At 55.6% G+C, this 18850-nt stretch overlaps 2 protein-coding genes across 4 annotated transcripts; one reads left to right on the top strand and one right to left on the bottom strand.

The window, feature by feature from the left end:
• The first annotated feature begins 1034 nt into the window (after positions 1-1034).
• ATG4D (autophagy related 4D cysteine peptidase) lies at positions 1035-9661 on the top strand. 2 transcript variants are annotated; one of them, XM_055430408.2, is made up of 10 exons: positions 1035-1656; positions 2426-2509; positions 2592-2765; positions 3389-3629; positions 3738-3802; positions 6490-6620; positions 7913-7991; positions 8073-8149; positions 8229-8348; positions 9122-9661. In XM_055430408.2, exons 1-10 carry the CDS (start codon positions 1425-1427, stop codon positions 9302-9304), a joined length of 1386 nt encoding a protein of 461 aa, XP_055286383.1. In that variant the 5' UTR covers positions 1035-1424; the 3' UTR covers positions 9305-9661. The 2 variants fall into 2 exon arrangements, with proteins under 2 accessions (XP_055286383.1, XP_055286382.1); XM_055430407.2 differs by having other exon boundaries at positions 1036-1656; positions 3389-3662.
• KRI1 (KRI1 homolog) lies at positions 9319-18728 on the bottom strand. 2 transcript variants are annotated; one of them, XM_055430405.2, is made up of 19 exons: positions 18579-18728; positions 18391-18464; positions 17699-17804; positions 16895-17000; positions 16210-16264; positions 16075-16124; positions 15660-15756; positions 15491-15568; positions 14935-15056; positions 13924-14050; positions 13740-13835; positions 13481-13651; positions 12598-12673; positions 12421-12509; positions 12215-12341; positions 11999-12129; positions 11011-11075; positions 10797-10895; positions 9319-10170 (listed from the first exon to the last, which is right to left on the bottom strand). In XM_055430405.2, exons 1-19 carry the CDS (start codon positions 18670-18672, stop codon positions 9831-9833), a joined length of 2103 nt encoding a protein of 700 aa, XP_055286380.2. In that variant the 5' UTR covers positions 18673-18728; the 3' UTR covers positions 9319-9830. The 2 variants fall into 2 exon arrangements, with proteins under 2 accessions (XP_055286380.2, XP_055286381.2); XM_055430406.2 differs by having other exon boundaries at positions 16075-16121.
• Between the last annotated feature and the right edge of the window lie 122 nt (positions 18729-18850).

Raw genomic sequence — 18850 nt, 5'->3', positions numbered from 1 at the left:
TTGAAGATGGTCACACTGCAGGTATGACATGTGAGTAAAATCCTGAAGGAGGCTGAGGGAGAGCCATGCAGATATCTCAGGGAAGAGAGGTCTAGGCAGAGGCAACAGCAGGTGCAAAGGTCCTGAAGTGGGGTGGCACCTATCGAATTTGAGAAAGGAGGCAGGTCTGCACATCACACACCCTTGTCCAGATCCTTCTTCCAACTTCCTTCAGCCGGCTGGGCACACAGCCCTTGAGCTGGCCACTAGAGGCCACCCTCTCTGTGGTTTCCAGGGTCACTACACTCATTCTGCCTGTGAGGTCACGGTTGGCTTTCGCTGAGCCCTAACTGTGCCTCAAATGCCATACTAAGCACTTTAGAGAGATGAACTCAGCTGTCTTCCAAACGTTCCTCTAAGTTAGATGCATTGAAAACATTTACTGCAGTTTTATTGAGTATAAGTGACATACAACAAACCACACACTTTTAACGTGTACAATCCGTTGAGCTGGAAGCAATCACCATAATCAAGATATTAATACTAAACAAATCCTAGTTCTTTTTTTTAATCCCTCCCTCCCACGTCTCCCCACCCAACCCCCAGGCAACCACTATAGATGAGGTTGCATTTTCTAGAGTTTAAATAGAACCATAGAGTACATACTTTAAAATTTTTTGGTCTGGCGTCTTTTCCTCAGTAAAATTAGGAAGATTCGTTTGTGTTGTATTTTCGAGTCCCTTTTTGCTCCTGAGGAAACTGAAGCACGTAGAGATGTGGCTTGAAGGGGGATTTTGGGTGAGTGGGTGTCACGCACAGATTGGGCCCCCGGTGGAGGCGGTCCTGGCTGCGCAGCTCTCGGAGGGGCACTCTGATCCCTCGGGGGACGCAAGCAGGTGCAAACGGCAGAACGGTGGGTGGTCAGCCCCTCTGCGCCTGGAGGGGGCGGGGCCGGGGCCGGGAGGGGGCGGGATCGAAACCGGGGGCGGGGCGGGGCCGGGCAGGGGCGGGGTCGAAACCGGGGGCGGGGCGGGATAGGGGCGGGGCATCCCGGCTCTGGGGCCTCCGATAAGTACCTGCAGGGGCTCGGTCGCTCCTGGGCGCCGCGATAAGGCGGGCGGCGGTGGGGGTCGCGTGGCGCTGCTGGGAGGCTCCGCGCCAGGAGGCCCCGGCGCCGCCACCCGGGACCGGGGCCGGGGCCCCAGGCTGGGGGCCGGGCCGGGGCGGGGCGTCCGGCTGTGTCACGCCCGCCTCCCTCCAGGGGCCAGGGCCGCTAAAATGGCGGCGGCAGCGGTGATCGTGTCCCGCACCGGGCCCGGGGGCCTGGTCGCCGCGCCGGGGCCCCACTAGCACTTTCCTGGGCGTCCGCGTCCCGGCCGCGTCCTGGCCTCTGGGGCGCTCGCGCGCGGCCCACGGGGCCCTCGGTCCGCCCTCCCGGTGAGCCCATGAACTCCGTGTCGCCGGCCGCCGCTCAGTACCGGAGCGGGAGTCCGGAGGACGCGCGCCGCCCGGAGGGCCGCAGGCCGCGGGGACCCCGAACCCCTGACCCCAACGGCCTGGGGCCCTCCGGAGCTAGCGGACCCGCTCTTGCATCGCCCGGCAGCGGCCCGGGAGAGCCGGACGAAGTGGACAAGTTTAAGGCGAAGTTCCTGACCGCTTGGAACAACGTCAAGTACGGTGAGGAGGGGGCGGGACCCGGGGCTTTGATACTGACGTGAGAGTGAGCTGAAGTTCAGGCGGGCAGGGCTAGGAGGTCGGTGGGAGTCAAGGAGACCAGGACCCTGCCAATGCTTTATTTCCCTCCTGTGAGTCACCTGTGAGTCGTCTCCCGCCCTGCCCAACCCAGGGCGGGCCGCTGGCTGGCAGGTCCAAAGGGAAATGTGTTTTCAAGTCTCAGTCGACTCCTCAGTGTGACCTAGGACAAGGTTTTTTTGTTTCCCTGTGCCTCCATTTTCCTCCACTGTAAAATGGGTACAATAATCCAACCCGCTTTGATTCATCCTGAAATTAATGGCAGACATGCATGTGGCTTCCCAGGTGCCGCAGTTGGTAAAGAATCTGCCTGCCAGTGCAGGAGACTCAAAGGACATTGGTTCTCTCCCTCGGTGGGGAAGATCCCCTGGAGGAGGAAACGGGCAATCCACTTCCATGTTCTTGCTTAGACAATCCCATGGACAGAGGAGCCTGGCGGGTTACAGTCCATGGGGTGGTATAGAGTCGTACATGACTGAGCATGCACAGGCAATACATGTGGCTGTTACTAGGGGCCCTGCCTCCATCTGAGAGGAATGTAGCACAGATTCCCCAAGAGCCTACCCTGACATAAGAACTAGGAGAGTCCCCGTCTCACACATGGGGGCATGTAAGCACTGTTGCTGTCCTGTTAGGGTGTGTGTCTGCCAAGCAAGTGCTTCATCTTGCTGGGGGCTGCCCTATTTCTCCCCAGGTTGGGCAGTCAAAAGCCGGACCAGCTTTAGCAAGATCTCCAGTGTCCATCTCTGTGGCCGCCGCTACCGCTTCGAAGGCGAGGGTGAGCTGGTGGCCCCTGACTAGGGTTGGAGGAGGCCCCAAAGGGGTGTTTCTGGTGGTAGCTAACAAGCCTGCTCTTGCAGGTGACATCCAGCGTTTCCAGCGGGACTTTGTATCCCGCCTGTGGCTCACATACCGCCGGGACTTCCCACCCCTCGCTGGAGGCAGCCTGACCTCAGACTGTGGCTGGGGGTGCATGTTACGAAGTGGGCAGATGATGCTGGCTCAGGGCCTTCTGCTTCATTTCCTGCCCAGAGGTGAGCGGTGGCGGAGGGGGAAGGGCACAGTAGGAGTATAGCGCCAACCCCAGTTCAGCAGTGTTAGAATGGTTTGTAAACCAAGAATTTCAAGTCCTGTTAGACTTGTGTGTAAAGTTAAGTTTGGGGATGGAGTGAGAGTTGTTTATACAATAAGTTTAAGGGGGCTTCTCTGGTGACTCAGACAGTAAAGAATCCACCTGCAATGTGGGAGACATGGGTTTGATCCCAGGTTGGGAAGATCCCCTGGAAAAGGGAATGGCTACCCACTCTAGTATTCTTGCCTGGAGAATTCTGTGGACAGAGGAGCCTGGCAGGCCCCAGTCCATGGGGTCGAAAAGAATTGGAGATGACTGAGCGACTTTCACTCACTCCTGGTGGCCCAGCGGTTAAGACTCTATGCTTCCATTGCAGGGGGCTAGGTTCAATCCCTGGTCAGGGAACTAAGCTCCCACATGGCATTAGTGCAGCCAAAATGTAAAAAATAATAGTAAGTTTAAGGACTGTGAAAAGTGTAGTTAAACACGAGGTTTCTAATGGAGCATGAGTGTTGTGTGTGAATCATGGGAACTGCCCCACCCCTCACACCATCGCTATTTGACTATTTGCTGCATCCCTACCAGACTGGACGTGGTCCCAGGGCGCAGGCCTGGGCCCCCATGAGCCGTCAGGGCTGGCCTCTCCCAACCGGTACCGGGGGCCTGCCCGGTGGATGCCACCGCGCTGGGCCCAGGCCCCTGAGCTGGAGCAGGAGCGCCGGCACCGGCAGATTGTGTCCTGGTTCGCTGACCATCCCCGGGCCCCCTTCGGCCTACACCGGCTGGTGGAGCTGGGGCAGGGCTCAGGCAAGAAGGCAGGCGACTGGTATGGGCCATCTCTGGTGGCACACATACTCAGGTGAGGGCTGTGGCAGGGGACGTGGGAGCCCCTGGGTACCCCCCGGGGAACTCAGGCCTTTCCTCCCATCCCCAGGAAAGCAGTGGAGAGCTGCTCAGAGGTCACCCGCCTGGTGGTGTACGTCTCTCAGGACTGCACAGGTAAGGGCCTGGGGGCTGAGGTCATGGGGTTCTCACCCTGAGCCAGTCACTGCCTCAGCCACCTCTTAGGACCCACTTTCCTCAGAGGCTGAAAGAAGTTCTGCAGCAGAGGGACCCTTGGAAAGGACTGGAGGCCCACATTGGGTGGCGGGGCGCTGCTCAGGATCCCTTCATTCTCTCAAATCAGGAGAGGAGACTTCAGGGGCTTCTCTGAGTAATAGAATAAAGGACAGAAGGAATTCCTCTCTCAGGTCCAACTCACTCTTTTTTAAAAAAGAATTAATGATTATTTACTTTTGGCTGCACTGGGTCACTGTTGCTGCGGGTGGGCTTTTCTCTAGCTGTGGTGAGCAGGGGCTACTCTTGAGTTATGGTGCATGGACTTCCCATCACTGTGGAGCACAGGCTCCAGGCACTCAAGATTCCGTAGTTGTGGCGCACAGGCTTAGTTACCCCTCGACATGTGGAATCTGCCCAGGCCAAGGATCAAACCCGTGTCCCCTGCATTTACAGGCAGAGTCTTAACCACAGGACCGCCAGGGAAGTCCCCAACTCATGTTTACTTTGTAAACAGTGCTAATGCCTACAAAAGTCAGGTCTCTCCTCTGCCTCACAGGGTGTTCATGAGGATTAAGTGAGTCAGTGATAAACATAACTCTTAGTTGCTTCCCTGGTGGCTTAGTGTGCTAAAGAACCCACCTGCCAATGCAGGAGGGATGGTTTTGATCCCTGATCCAGGAAGATCCCACATGCCGCAGAGCAGCTAAGCCCATGTGCCATAACTACTGAGCCTGTGCTCAAGAACCAAAACTATTGAGCCTAAGGGCCACAGCTACTGAAGCCCTCACTCGAGAGCCCGTGCTCCACAACAAGAGAAGCCGCTGGCTATGAGAAACTGGTGCACCGCAACTGGAGAGCAGCGCCTGCTCTCTGCAGGTGGAGAAAAGCCAGAGCGCAGTGAAGACCCAGCACAGCCAAAAACAAATAACAGTTTTAAATTTAAAAAAAAGTAACTTTTAGAACAGAGCTTCTCATAATAGTAAGTATTCACTCAATACTAGCTCTCATTGACTGAGTGAAAGTCGCTCAGCTGTGTCTCTTTGTGACCCCATGGACTACACAGTCCATGGAATTCTCCAGGCCAGAATACTGGAGTGGGTACCCTTTCCCTTCTCCAGGGGATCTTCCCAACCCAGGGATCGAATCCAGGTCTCCTGCATTGCAGGCGGATTCTTTACCAGCTGAGCCACAAGGGAAGCCTAAGAATACTGGAGTGGGTAGCCTATCCCATCTCCAGTGGATTTTCCCAACTCAGGAATTGAACTAGGTTCTTCTGCATTGCAGGCGGATTCTTTACCAACTGAGCTATCAGGGAAACCCCCCTCATTGTTATTATGCCCTCCCTATCAGTTTAGAAAGGGAGCCTTCGTGGATTGGTATCAAGGAATCTACAGATCCTATACATTTTAATGAAAAAATATAGGTGTTTGGGGCAAGGTGTAATTTTTCACTGAGAGCCTCTTTCTTAGTCTGTTAGGGCTGGTATAATGAAAATACCATAGGCCAGGGAATTCCCTGGTGGTCCAGTGGTTAGGACTTGGTGCTTTCACTGGGATCTGGTTTTGATCCCTGGTTAGGGAAATCTGATCCCACAAGCTACACAGCATAGCCAACAAAACAAAACAGGCACCCACAGGCTGGATGGCTTGTAAACAAGGTGTTTATTTTTTATAATTCTGGAGGCTGGGAAGTCCAGGATCAAGGCACTGGCTGTTTTGGTGTCTGTCGGGGGCCTACTTCCTGGTTTGTTTCTCTGTATCTTCAGGCAGCAAAATGGGCAAGCATGCTCTCTGGGGTCCCTTTTACCGGGGCAGTGATGTCACTCATGACCTCATGACCTCCCACTTCCTCATTCCATCACTTGGTGGGGGGGTTAGAATTTCAACATATGAAATGGGGGAAGGAGCCTTCCCAGGTGGCGCTAGTGGTAAAGAACCTGCCTGCCAATGCAGGAGATGTTTAAGAGATGTGGGTTCCATCCGTGGGTCAGGAAGATCCCCTGGAGGAGGGCATGGCAACCCACTCCAGTATTCTTGCCTGGAGAATCCTGTGGACAGAGGAGCCTGGCAGGCTACAGTCCATGGGTTCACACAGAGTTGGACATGATTGGGGCATTCAGACCATTGCAGCTTTTCTCTTCAGGAAGGATTGAATGTACTTTTCTGGGAGTCAGGAGGGGGTTACATAGCCACGAGGGAGATGACAGGAAAGCAGAGACCAGCGGATGGAACTTGAGGAGGGACACAAAGGGACATCCAGCTGACTGCTGAACTGCTTGGTGCTCCTATTTCCATCTCGCAAACCCAGGTGCCAAGGAGGGGAAGACTAGTCAGGCCCGGATTGGGCAGGCACTCTGGGCTGTGGGGAAAGCTCTTCACCTCCCTCCTGGCTTTACACTCTTTGTCATAATCTCAGGACCTCAGTCGCCCTCTCTGTGAAATGGAGGTGTCCATACTTGCCTGGTGTGCCTGGGATTGTCTGAGGGAGTTTGGGGCGGGGGCTGGGGAATGCTGGAAAGCTTTTCTGCCAGCAACAGGAGTGTCATCCAGGGAGGTTGCTCAGGTGAGGTTCGTACAGTGAGACTTGATGGGCAGGTGAGAACGTGACCTGCTGCCCTGTCCTTGCAGTATACAAAGCGGACGTGGCACGCCTGGTGGCCCGGCCAGACCCCACGGCTGAATGGAAGTCCGTGGTCATCCTGGTACCAGTGCGGCTTGGTGGAGAAACTCTGAACCCCGTGTACGTGCCCTGCGTGAAGGTAGGTTCTGCCAGGCTCCCCCGTGCCTCCCCGCAGCACCCCCCTCACTGGAGCCCTGCAGACATTTTCAGCTTGGGTTAGGGGTTTATGCTTCCTTTGTCTCTTCATTGGATTATCCAGTAGTTATGAAGCACCTATTAGGTACCAAAAACCCTCTCAGCTGCTGGGGACTCAGAGGTGAACAGGCAACAGTTCATGCCCTCTGGGAACTGACATTCTAGTGGGGGAGTAACAGGCAGTAGGTGTGGAACCAAGTTGACAGCTGTGGCATTGCAACTCGTACTCTAAAGGAACCAAAACCAACATGATGAAGGGCAGGTGGGGGTGGCTGCCCAGCCTCGGAAAGCCCCTCTCTAGCCAGAAGCAAATGAGAAGCCAGGGAAGTAGTAGTCCAGGCAAAAGGAACAGCAAGGCTGCAAAGACCCCGGTGTGTTTACACTCAGAACAAAGGCCAGTGATCTCCCCACAACCCACAAGGCCCTCTACCATCTGCCCACACACTCCACCTCACTTCACTCTGCCCCAGCCACACAGGCCTCTTTTCTGTTCTCAGAAAACACCTGCCTCAGGGCCTTTGCACTTGCCATTTCCACCACTTGGAGTGCTCTTTCCCAAAACCAATTCTGAACTCCATTAACTGCTGAAACGTCATCTCTCAGTGAGGTCTTTCCTGACTCCCCCTGCTTAACACTGCAAAGCCGTCTTCCCTCCTTTTCTTCTTCTCCAGAGCACCCACCTTCTGACACACAACAGAATGTACTCCTCTTGTTCTTCACTCTCCCACACTAGAACATAAGCTCCATGGGGACAGGGTTTTGTCTATCTTGGTCACTGCCACCCCCCGGGGCCCAGCACAGGCTTGGGTTTGCACACATTGGGCCTTTGTCTTTTTTTTTTTTAATGATTTATCTATTTTTGGCTGTGCTGGCTCTTTGCTGCTGAACAGGTTTTTCTCCAGTTGCAGCGAGTTAGGGCTACTCTTTTTTGGGCTGTGCAGGTTTGTTATTGCAATGGCTTCTCGTTGGGGAGCACAGGCTCTAGGGCATGGGCTTCAGCAGTTGCAGCTCCCAGGCTCTAAAGCACAGGCTCAGTAGTTGTGGTGTATGGGCTTAGTTCCTCCGTGGCATTGGGGGGGTCTTCCCCAAGCAGGGACCTAACCCGTGTCTCCTGCATTGGCCAGCGGGCTCTTTACCACTGAGCCACCAGGGAAGAAGCCCTGGGGCTTTGTGAGGCATTTGGGTGCCTGACAGCACTGCCCTGGGCCCTCACTCCACCCCCTTTCCTTCCCGCAGGAGCTCCTTCGTTCAGAACTGTGCCTGGGCATCATGGGGGGCAAGCCCCGCCACTCGCTGTACTTCATCGGCTACCAGGGTAGGCCCACACCATGCTGCTCCATCACACCTCCACCCCCCTTTCCACTGCCACCCCTCCCTCACACGTCCTCCCCTGCAGATGACTTCCTGCTCTACCTGGACCCACACTACTGCCAGCCCACCGTGGATGTCAGCCAGGCTGACTTCCCCCTGGAGGTGAGCGAGTTGGGATCCCCAGGGTGGGGTTGCAGGCATGTGGAGGGAACCCCCGAGCCTCCCTCGTCTATCCCCCCAGTCCTTCCACTGCACCTCACCCCGCAAGATGGCCTTTGCCAAGATGGACCCGAGCTGTACCGTGGGCTTCTATGCTGGAGACAGAAAGGAGTTTGAGACGCTCTGCTCAGAGCTGACCAGGGTGAGCCGGGTGTGCTGGGAGGTGGGGGGCAATGGAAGAGGAACAGAGGCCATGAGGCCAGCAGACCCGGCCATGTTGTCAGGATTATTATCCTGCAGGAGCCCTAGAGGGTTTTTCAGCTTGGGTTAGGTCTGATTAGAAAGCCCAGCTCTGATTAGAGCAAAAAGCATCATGAAATGAAAAATTTAAGGGAACAGCTGGTCCCCAGAGGCTGAAGTGGCAGGACGTGCCTTGTCCTTTGGTTCTGTTTTTCTATCAGGGATTTACCCTTATGGTGGCAAGAAATGGCCACCAGCTTCTCTGGGTATGCACACATCCTCAGTCATGTCTGACTCTTTGCAACCCCATGGACTGTAGCCCGCCAGGCTCCTCTGTGTATGGGATTTCCCAGGCAAGAATACTGGAGAGGATTGCAGTTTCCTTCTCCAGGGGAAACCAACCCAGGGATCCTGGGATTCTTTATTGCTGAGCCACCAGGGGAGCTGCCCCACCCCACCCCCACTATCTAATTCAGTGAAAAGAGTCCCACATTCTTAGAGAAAGAAAATCCCAGGGCTGTGGTTCATTGGTTGCACAAGGTCATATGTTCATTGCTGAGCCAATCACTGTAGCCAGAGCATGGAAGGTGCTGATTGGCTGGTCTGCATCACTGCCCTGGAGGGATGGGAGTTGAGTTCAGGAAGCACCTGATAAATATGACTGTTAAAATAATTATATCTACTTGGATAATTATCATGGTTTCGGGACTGAGCTGCTCTCTCTCCTCCCACCAGGTCCTCAGCTCCTCCTCAGCCACAGAACGCTACCCCATGTTCACCCTGGTCGAGGGCCATGCTCAGGACCACAGCCTGGATGACCTCTGCTCCCCGCCCTCCCAGCAGACACTGCGGCTCCCTCGCAGTGGCCGGCTCCTCAAGGCTAAACGCCCAAGCTCTGAGGACTTTGTGTTTTTATAAAGGGAGGAGATAAGGGAGAAGACACGACACTATTTATTTTTTAATTTATGTCATGTTAGGTGTGGGAGCTTGAACTCCCCCCTGACAAGTGCAGCTGAGAGACCAGTCCAGGAAGCCTCTGGGCTGGGGCCGTTCATCCAGGAAGAGAGCCCGCACACCTGCCTCCCACCAGCTGGGCCCTCCTCATGGGGCAGGGAGGGAGGCCCCCGGGCACCCACTCAGGGCCTGACTCCGTACTGTAGTTTGCACTGGACCGTCCATGCCCCTCACCAGTCACAAAGCCCCTATCCTGCCAAGAGCTGGTGGGAGGGAGGAGGGGCCGTGGCTGCTGGGGGCTAATAAAGCCGTTTGACTTGACTGTGGCTGTTGCTGAGCCCAGCATTTGAGTGTGTCTTGAGGGGAGGTTCCCCGAGTCATCTGGGGAAGCTTGTTGAGTAGGCCTCAGCTTCTACATCTCTTAAGATGGGAAGACTCCCTGGCCTATAGGTAGATGTGGGGGAAGGGGCCCCTGCAGGCTCCCTTGAGCTCAGTGGCTGCCCTTGGGCCCCTGCTGCTTCCTCCGCTGTCTGCCCAGCTGCCGGAAGTGCAGCCGTTTGGGGTTGAGGCCAAAGGCCAGCAGTCTCTGGCGGCTGAACTCACGTCCCCCGAGTGTCACTGTGGGGCCCAGGAGACGTGCCTTCTTGCCCCTCTTCCGCCTGTGGGGGGCCAGCTTCTCCGTGGGTGTCACAGGCTCTGCCTCTTCCTCTGCTGGGGTACTCTCAGGCCGGGACCGCTTGCCACAGGCCCCATCAAGTGCCACCAGCTGTCCCGATGAGCCAGCTCTGTCTCTCTGTGGCTTCCCTGTGGCTTCCGTGGGCATCTCTGCCCTGGAGGAAGAAAAGTCATGGATCAGCCCAGGCCGGTCACAATTTTTATAGGCCCGTTTTTACAGATGAGAAAAGGGGCAGCTCAGAGAAGTGGCCAGAACAATTTGGGGGCCTGCCTGCGCTCAAACACAGGTCTGAAACCACACTGGGATTTTTCTACTCTGAAGCCGGAGTGGATGACTGATGCTCTTGATCACTGAGCCTGTGCCTACACTAAGCTCTTCACACAAACTAACTCATTTTAGCTTTATGTCAACTCTGTGAGCACTCCTGATTTATAGATCAGGAAATAACAGGCATAGTAACAGTAACAAGAGCTAATAGCTATCCAGCATTTATTGTTTTAAGCACTTTACATGAATTGATTTACTTAATCTTCAAAAAACAGAAAAACCCAGCAAGAAGTGAGCCATCTGTATCTCCATTTTGCAAATGAGGAAACAGGCCCAGAAAGGGAAAATGAGTTGCCCAACATCATACAGCTATGGCCCAGCTAAGACCTGATGCCCAGGTACTGGAAAGGAAACCCTACCCCCAAGGTCATGTGACAAACAGCTGACAAAGCATGACTCAAACCCCGGGCCTGACAGGGCTCCAAAGCCCACCCCTCCACCAGCCATACTCACTCCTCTGGGCAGAGTGACTTGAAGATCTGCCGCTTTTTCCATACGTTCCGGGCCTTCTGGCTGTACGCCCTCTTGTCCTGCAGTTCCTCCTGCTCCGACCTGCGGGCCCCCAGTGGACACATCTGTTGCTGGGTGGCCTGGATGGGGCCCATGCTTGCCTGCCAGCCTGCTTGCCCCTCCTCCCGGGGCACCCGGCCCAGCCCCACCCCATCACCTGTACATGCAGGTCTTCTTCAGGGAGCACCACCGATTCAGCTCCTTGTCGTCAGCAGCGAGGATCTGCAAGGGAATGGAGGGTGAGGTCCTGCTAGTGACCCTCGGGGGGGCCCTGACTCAGCCTTAGTCACCTCATGGGTCAAAGCAAGGTAACGCTAGTTCCACTGAGCAGCAGTGTCACAATGGTGAGAAAGAACTGATTTCTGCAGAGGCCAATGGAGGTTTTCTTGTTGGGGGCGTCAGATGGGGAAACTGAGGCCCAGAGGAGGGGATCCTTACCTCAAGTCACAAGGCCAGGAAATGGCTAATGTCAGATTACAATCTGGGCCCTGACCGGTACACTGTGGTCCCAGCAGACTCAAACCAGGGGAGGAGTCTCTGTGCCAGTGACCAGCTTTGCTAATACAGATAAGACCCAGGTTCCCAACCTTAAGACCTTAAGTCTCCTCATTTAGGAGTTGGGCATCCCCCCTCAGAACCTACTGGAAGGTTTTCAGGATGATGAAGTGAATACAGATGGTATAAGCTCAATCATCATTGGCTATTTTTACTGTCAAGCATCCACAGCCATCATGGCTAGAGCACAGTGACATTCAAAGCACATTTGTTTCACATCCAGTCATAAGGTGGGGCTGTTATAAGACCCATTTTACAGATGGGGAAACCAAGTTACAGAGCCTTAAGTCACATGTCCAAAGTTATACAGCTGGTGAGTGGCCCAGTCAAGATTTCAACTGGTGCCAAGTCTTAATGGCCACGCTGCTGCCAATATACAGAATTAAAACATATTTACTGGGGCTTCCTGTGGGCAGAGCACTGTTTGAGCCCCTGCCTCACAGAAAACCTTTGTGGCAGGCAATATTACTAATATTATTATTAGCACTGTTGGTCCTGTTGTTTTGGAGATAAAGAAATAAATAGGCTGTGTCACAGCATGGCCAGTTCTGGGCATCCCCACTTGCTTCTGGGGTACCCCAGGGTCCCACCTCCTCAGTGCTTAGTCCAAAGTCGCAGGGCACCACCGTGCGGTACTTGAAGCAGCAGGGCAGGTCATCAATGATGTCCTCGTAGTCCAGCCGGTAATACTCGTCCAGGTACTCCTCGAATGTCTTGTGCCCTGAGTGGGGACAGAGCCAGGCTATCGGGGTGTGCTGGGCCCCAGGGAGCCCCTGCCCACCCACCGGCACCCGCCTGGGCCTCACCGGGGTCAAACACAGGCTTCTCCTGTCCCACAGCCGCAGCGAAGGGCGATTTTCGCTTCTTCTTGCCCAGCGAAGGGGCCTCTCGCTGCTTCTTCCGGGGCTGGCTGGGGTCATAGTCGGCGTCCATCTGCCAGGACACACAGGTCAGGCCTGCCGTGGGACCCTCTGAGGCACCCCCCGCAGGTTCCCATGCCCAAGGCACCTACATTGAAGTCGGGGTCCTCGCAGTGCAGCTCCTGTTGGCTCCAAGCTCCACCTTGCTCCGGCCCAGCCCACGTGTCCCAGTTCCAGTCGTCTGGTTCAGGCCAGACAGGCAGGGGGTGAACAGGGCATCAGCAGGCCAAGCACCCCCACCCCCAGCCTGGTACCCCAAGTGACCTCACCTTCCAGCCCTTCTTCTTCCTCAAACTGCGGCTTCTCCTCCTCCATGGCGCCGTAGAACTCGTCCCCGAAGCACTTCTACAGGGTCGGGGCCGGGAGGGTCAGCAGGGCCCATTCCGCGCCAGACAGTGGTGCTCCTGCACCTTCTGTGACTCCCCAGCACCGCCCCCCAGGACCCAGCTCCTGATGTGGGTTGAATCCTGTGTGTCCAGGTCCCTCCACCCCCGCTTCCTAGCTCATCTTGCCCCATCGACCCTCCCGCTCTCTGCCCCCCTGTTCCACTGGCTGGTGAAGGCCAATATTGCCAACTGTGCCACTTATAAACACCTACGACATGCCCAACACTGAGCTGTGTCTCACTGCATTCTCACAAGCACCCCAAAAGACAGAAACGACTAACAAACACAGAACCTGGAGCTCAGGATTAAGGTTTAACTTCAACTGCACAGCACCCACCCACTCCACTTTTCACCTGGCCCATCTAGTCATCCTCACTCTCCCTTCCATAAACCCCCAGGCTGAGTCTGGGTCCACTTTTTGGTGCCTGGGGTCCCCACTGCGGCTCCCATCCAGGACTCATTGCCTGTTTCCATGGTCTGAACCTGTGTTCCCCCTCCCAATACAACAATCAACATTAATGGCTCAATAAATGATTTTAAAGGAAATACAGCGACCCATGGTTCCTTAAGCATTTACCAAACGAATTAGCATTTAGTATTTCTCACAGCTCTGAGGTAAATGCCTCAGTTTGGACCCACTTTACAGACAAGAGACACAGGATTAAAGAGGTCAGGTCATTTCTCTGAGCCAAAAAGGGACTGCTCACTCCAGAGCCATACTTGGAGCACTCAGTTGCACAGCCAGACTGGGGCTCTGGGGCTGCACCTGCATGAGCTGGTCGTGCCGGGCAGGGTCGAAGTCATCCTCCAGGTCCTGCTCTTCAAAGCCCAGCGTCTCGTTGCCCGTGACCTGCCGCAACCTCTCCAGCTTGGCCAGGATCTCCTTCCTCTTCAGGTTCTTCAGCTGCTTGAGTTCCTCCTGCTTCCTCGCTTTCTCCTGCAGGCGGCAGGTCAGGGGGTGTCAGTAACGCCCCAACCCCTGCAGGCCGCACAGCCCCCCAAAGGCCACCCCAAAAGTCACTCACCCTCTTCTTCCGCTCCCGTGTCTCCTCCCTCTTCTCCTTCCTGCGCTCATCCCTTCGGCGCACGGAGGAGGCGATGCTCCGAGGGTAGGTCTTGACCTGTGGGCGCCAGAGAGGATTCTGGGTTCCTTTCCTGGCCTGGGACCCTCCGGCCAGGTCCTCCCCAGCCCCCGGTCCGGCCACCCACCGAGGCAGAGTCTGGCTCCTCAAAGCGGAAGTTGTACTTGAGCTCAAAGTCCTCCTGCTTCTTCAGAAACAGTTCCCCCTCGTCTGAGGAGTCGTCCACAGCCAGCTGGACCGGAGGACCGGGGACCCTGAGGGATGAGATGGGGTGGGGCTGGGGGGTCAGCAGAGCTCCTGCACTCCTATGTACCAGCATGTTCATGCTGGTTCACAAGAATGCTTGGCTAGGGAGCCACCGTTACCCCATGTTACCGATGGGGAAACCGAGGTATGGAAATCCAGAAGCAGGGCCCCCTGGCTCCAGAGCCCACACTCTGGGTCTCTTCCTCAAGAAAGGCTGATTCTGGGGACTACCCTGGTGGTCCAGTGGTTAAGACCTGCGCTTCCAGTGCAGGGGGCACAGGTTCAACCCCGGTCAGGGAAGTAAGATCCTGCATACCGTGTGGTGCAGCCCAAAAAAAAAAAGGCTAACTCGGCTGCTGTTGTTCAATCGCTAAGTTGTGTCTGATTCTTTGTGACCTTATGGTCACAAAGCCAGGCTTCCCTGTCCCCCACTATCTCCTGGAGCTTGCTCAAACTCATGTCCATTGAGTTAGTGATGTCATCCAACCATCTCATCCTCTGTTATCCCCGTCTCCTCCTGCCTTCAGTCTTTCCCACCATCAGGGTCTTTTCCAATGAGTCGGCTCTTCACACCAGGTGGCCAAAGTATTGGAGTTTCACCTTTAGCATCAGTCCTTCCAATGAATATTCAGGGTTGATTTCCTTTAGGATTGAGTGGTTTGATGTCCTTGCAGTCCAAGAAACTCTCAAGAGTCTTCTCCACCACTCCAGGCGATCTTCCCGACCCAAGGATCGAACCCATGTGTCCTGCATTGGCAGGCAGATTCTTTACCACTGAGCCACCAGGGAAGTCCCTATTTCTGTTACCCTCTGTGTGATAAAGCAAACAGCCAGTGCCTTTTCCTTTCTGGCCAGTGCTGTCTCCAGGCCCCTGGGGGACAGGGGCACTCACCTTTCCTCCTCCTCGTCTTCCTCCTCCCCTTCTTCCTCATAGCGTTTGTTGAGGATGTAATCTCGCAGGAAGCGCTCCCCCTCGTCCAGGTCTGGGTTGTTCCAGAATTCCCTGAGGTGAGTCTAGGGGTGAAGGGTGTGTGATAAGACCAGGTCAGGGGCTCAGGGTCAGCGAAGCAGGAGGGTGGGGGCGTGGATTGCGGGCAGCCAGTGGCTGTACGTGACTGCAGCTTCACCGCCAGTCTAAGTAAGTGGGATAATCCCCATGTTATAGAAGCTGAGACCCAGAGATGTGGGGACCCCATCCTCAGAGGATGTGCTCCTAGGGACTCCTCTGGGGGTCCAGTGGCTAAGACTCCACGCTTCCACTGTAGGGGGCATGGGTTTGATCCCTGGTTGGGGAACTTAAGATCCCAAAGGCCACATGGTCCAAGGGAAAAAAAAAGGAACAGACTGTGTGCTCCTGGCTGGCCACTCAAGGGTCAGTTTCCAGGAAAAGGTTGGACGGAGGCAGACTGGGAAGTTTAGGGGGTCAGTAACCAGGGATGGGAACTCACCAGTTCTTTCAGGGTGTCAGGGTTCTGAATCTCCTTCTGCCCCTTCAGCCACTCAATGTAGTCAGCGTCCTCCTGGGCCTGAGGGATGGCCAGCAATGAGGATCTGAGGGACACCCCTGGTGCCCCCTCTCCCCACCACAGCCCCGCCCCCGTGGGACCCAGCACCCACCTTCTCCTCTTTGCTCTTAGCACGCTTCTGCAGCAAACTGGAGCCACCTTCCTTGGCACTGTCTTCATCCTCACTGTCCTCCACAAAGGCCCGGAAGCTGCCCAAGAGAGAAAACAAGCCTCAGGATGGGTGCGCTGGCCCTGCCCGTTACCCCAAAGATGAGCCCTATCTACTAATAAGCCTTGAGCTTCTCCTGAGCAGGCCAGAGCAGTGCTGTGACATATAGCCCATGATCAACCCCATTTCACAGATACAGAAACTGAGGCCCAGAGAACAGCAAATGACAGGCCCAAGGGCACACAAGTGCCCATTAAGTGGACACATTAAGTGACAGAGCTGTATTTGAACCTGGGTCTGCCAACCTCAGAGCCTCAACTCTTTTCCACTTGACAGCTCAGCCGGCTCCAGGGCTCACCTTTCCTTCAGCTGTTTCTGTTCTTCCACATAACTCTTTGATGAGGTCTGCTGCAGAGAGAGTGACAGGGGCCTCAGACCCAGTCATGGGCCCCTTAGCCCCCCAACCCTCCCCTCCAGACTCCATCCCACACACCTGGAGTCTCTGATCGGAGGTTTCCCCATCTGAATTCTCCTCATCGACATATTTGCTGGGCAAGGAAGGATGAAGGTTTCAGAACAGACTCCCCCTGGCCTGTCTGGCACTGTGGGGTGGGGGGCTCTTAAGAGCAACAGCTGGGGCCTCCCTGGTGGCTCAGTGGTAAAGAATCCGCCTTCCAATGCAGGAGGAGACACGGGTTCGATCCCTGATCCAGGAAGATCCCACATGCTGGAGCAACTGAGCCCTTACGCCACAATTATTGAGCACGTGCTCTAGAGCCTGGGGACCACAACTGCTGAGCCCACATGTCCAAACTATTGAAGCCCAGATGCCCTAGAGCCTGTGCTCCACGACAAGAGAAGCCACCACAATAAGCCCACACACCATAACTAGAGAGTAGCCCCTGCTTGCTGCAACTAAAGAAAAGCCCTCGCAGCATTGAAGACCCAGCACAGCCAAAGATAAATCAATAAAAATTATTAAGAGACAAAAATTCAAAAACAGAGCAACAGCTGGGGGGTGGGGGCAGTGGGATGCCGGCAAATCACCAAGCCTCCTGCTCTCTGGGGTTCCCCCAACTCTGGTGAGCCACTGGCTTCTTCCCACCCCTGCCCCTAAGTCCCCATGTGTCCACCTGCCCTGGGAAGGTGGAAGCAGAGGAGTTAGGCTGTCTCCTCACCCTCCTTTCTCCAGGATAACCTTCCTCTCGTAGTCCTTCAGGTACATGGGTGGCACCTTCTTTCGCTTCTCAGCTGCCGGCTCCTCTTCGCTGTCTGAGGACGATGCTGCAGGGCCGCCACAAGACACACCTCTCATCACCCACACCCAAAACCCCCTCCCTCCCCCAGGCAGAGAATATCTGTGCTGGGCCAGAGTCAGATGGAGGTTTCAAATCCCTGAGCCACCAGTTCCCTGCTATCAAACAGGCATCACACTTGTTACTACCTGGTAATAGCTGGTGGTGATCACTCAGTGAGTAATTCTCACTCAGAATAGTGCCAGACACACAGCCATTAATAGTGACAATAAGTCATAACCCTGGACACTCTTAGCTGATAAGTAATCAGTTTTTTTTTCTTTTGACTGTGCTGCGTGGCATGTGGGATCTTAGTTGCCCCACCAGGGATGGAAGTGCAGAGTCTTAACCTCTGGACGACCAGTGAAGTCCCTCTGCTAATCAGTTCTGACTTGCAGGTGAAAAAAAAGTGAAAGTGTTAGTTGCTCAGTTGTGTCTGACTCTTTGCACACTATGGACTGCAGCTTGCCAGACTCCTCTGTCCATGGGATTTCCCAGGCAATAATCCTGGAGTGGGTAGCCATTCCCTTCTCCAGGGGATCTTCCTGACCCAAGGATTGAACCCAGGTCTTCCGCATTGCAGGCAGACTCTTTACTGTCTGAGCCACCATGGAAAGAGTCATTAAATAGCCACAACAGCTTCTAAGGCAATGAGGACTCAGGGTCCCATGAGAAGCAGCCCCAGACCTGTTTGCTGATAGAAGGTGGCATCTTTCTGATAAATGCGGGGGTCCTTCTTCTTCAACAAGGAGAGAGTCCTGTAAAAGTCACGCTCTTGCTGGGGGTCAAATTCCTAGAGCAGAAAAAGGGGGTGGGGACAGACTTCAGAAGAAGGCTGTGATGGGGGCAGTAAGCAACAGGGGCAGGAGGGCTGAGAGGGTTTGGGAATTAGGGTGTAGGGAGGGGTACAGGTTAGAAGACAGGAGAATCCAGCTGGGTAGAGGCAGGTGGGGGGAGGGCTGGAGGGCTGGATCTGAGTGGGAGGGAGGGTCAAATGGGTGGGAGAGGGGACCCTGTGGGGGTGGACCACACATGAGTAGAGAATAGGAAGCAAAAAAAGGTAGCAGGAAAGGGGGTGGTGGTACTTCCTGGAATCAATAAGGGATGGATGATACAGGGGCAGGCGGGCAGAGAGGAAGGGCTGGATGGCTCGGTGAGTCTGGGAAGATCAGGGCTGGTGTGGGGAAAAGCTGGGTGCTCCACGTGGCACAGGGATGCCCCATTTTGGGAACAGAGGCAGACAGGGAGAAATGGTTAGACTGTCAGGGATGAAGGCACGATGGGGTTGGAGGTCAGCTGCCCCCTGTAAGTCCAGGCCAGGATGAGACAGGGCCCTTGGACACCTCCCGCAACTCCGGGACGGAGGCGGAGAAGCTCACCACGTGCTCGTCGCTGGAATCAGACTCGGAGCTGGAGTCGCTGCCGCTGTGCCGGTCCCCGTAGCGATCTTTCACTGTGGGTCAAAGATGCGAGGCCCCCACCCGGGTGAGCCTGGGGGACCAGATAGCCCCACCTGCGGACCGCCCGACACGCGCCGGCTCCCCAGGCGCATGCGCCCCGCACTCACGCCGCTGCAGCTCCTCTCGCTCACGGTAGCGGCCGTACCGCGCCGCGAACGCCGCGTTCACCCGCAGGGGCGACGACCCGCGCGGCTCCGGCATGGCGGCTCTCCGACCCACTGCACACGCGTCAGGAAAGCACTGCCTCCCTGGAGGCGGGGCTTCGCACAGTTTACTTTAAATAGGGGCGGAGCCTCCTGGGCCGCACAGAAGCTTGCCCCAGGCCCTTCCGGGATCCCTTGCCCTGTGACCGCAGTCCCCGCCCACGAGCCACGCCTCT

This window comes from Moschus berezovskii, chromosome 8 (genome assembly GCF_049115385.1).
Source record: "Moschus berezovskii isolate FMDL1 chromosome 8, NW_MosBer_1.0, whole genome shotgun sequence".
NCBI lineage: Eukaryota > Metazoa > Chordata > Mammalia > Artiodactyla > Moschidae > Moschus > Moschus berezovskii.
The sequence above is the reverse complement of the archived record's forward strand: the minus strand, read 5'-3'. Positions and strand labels throughout refer to the sequence as shown.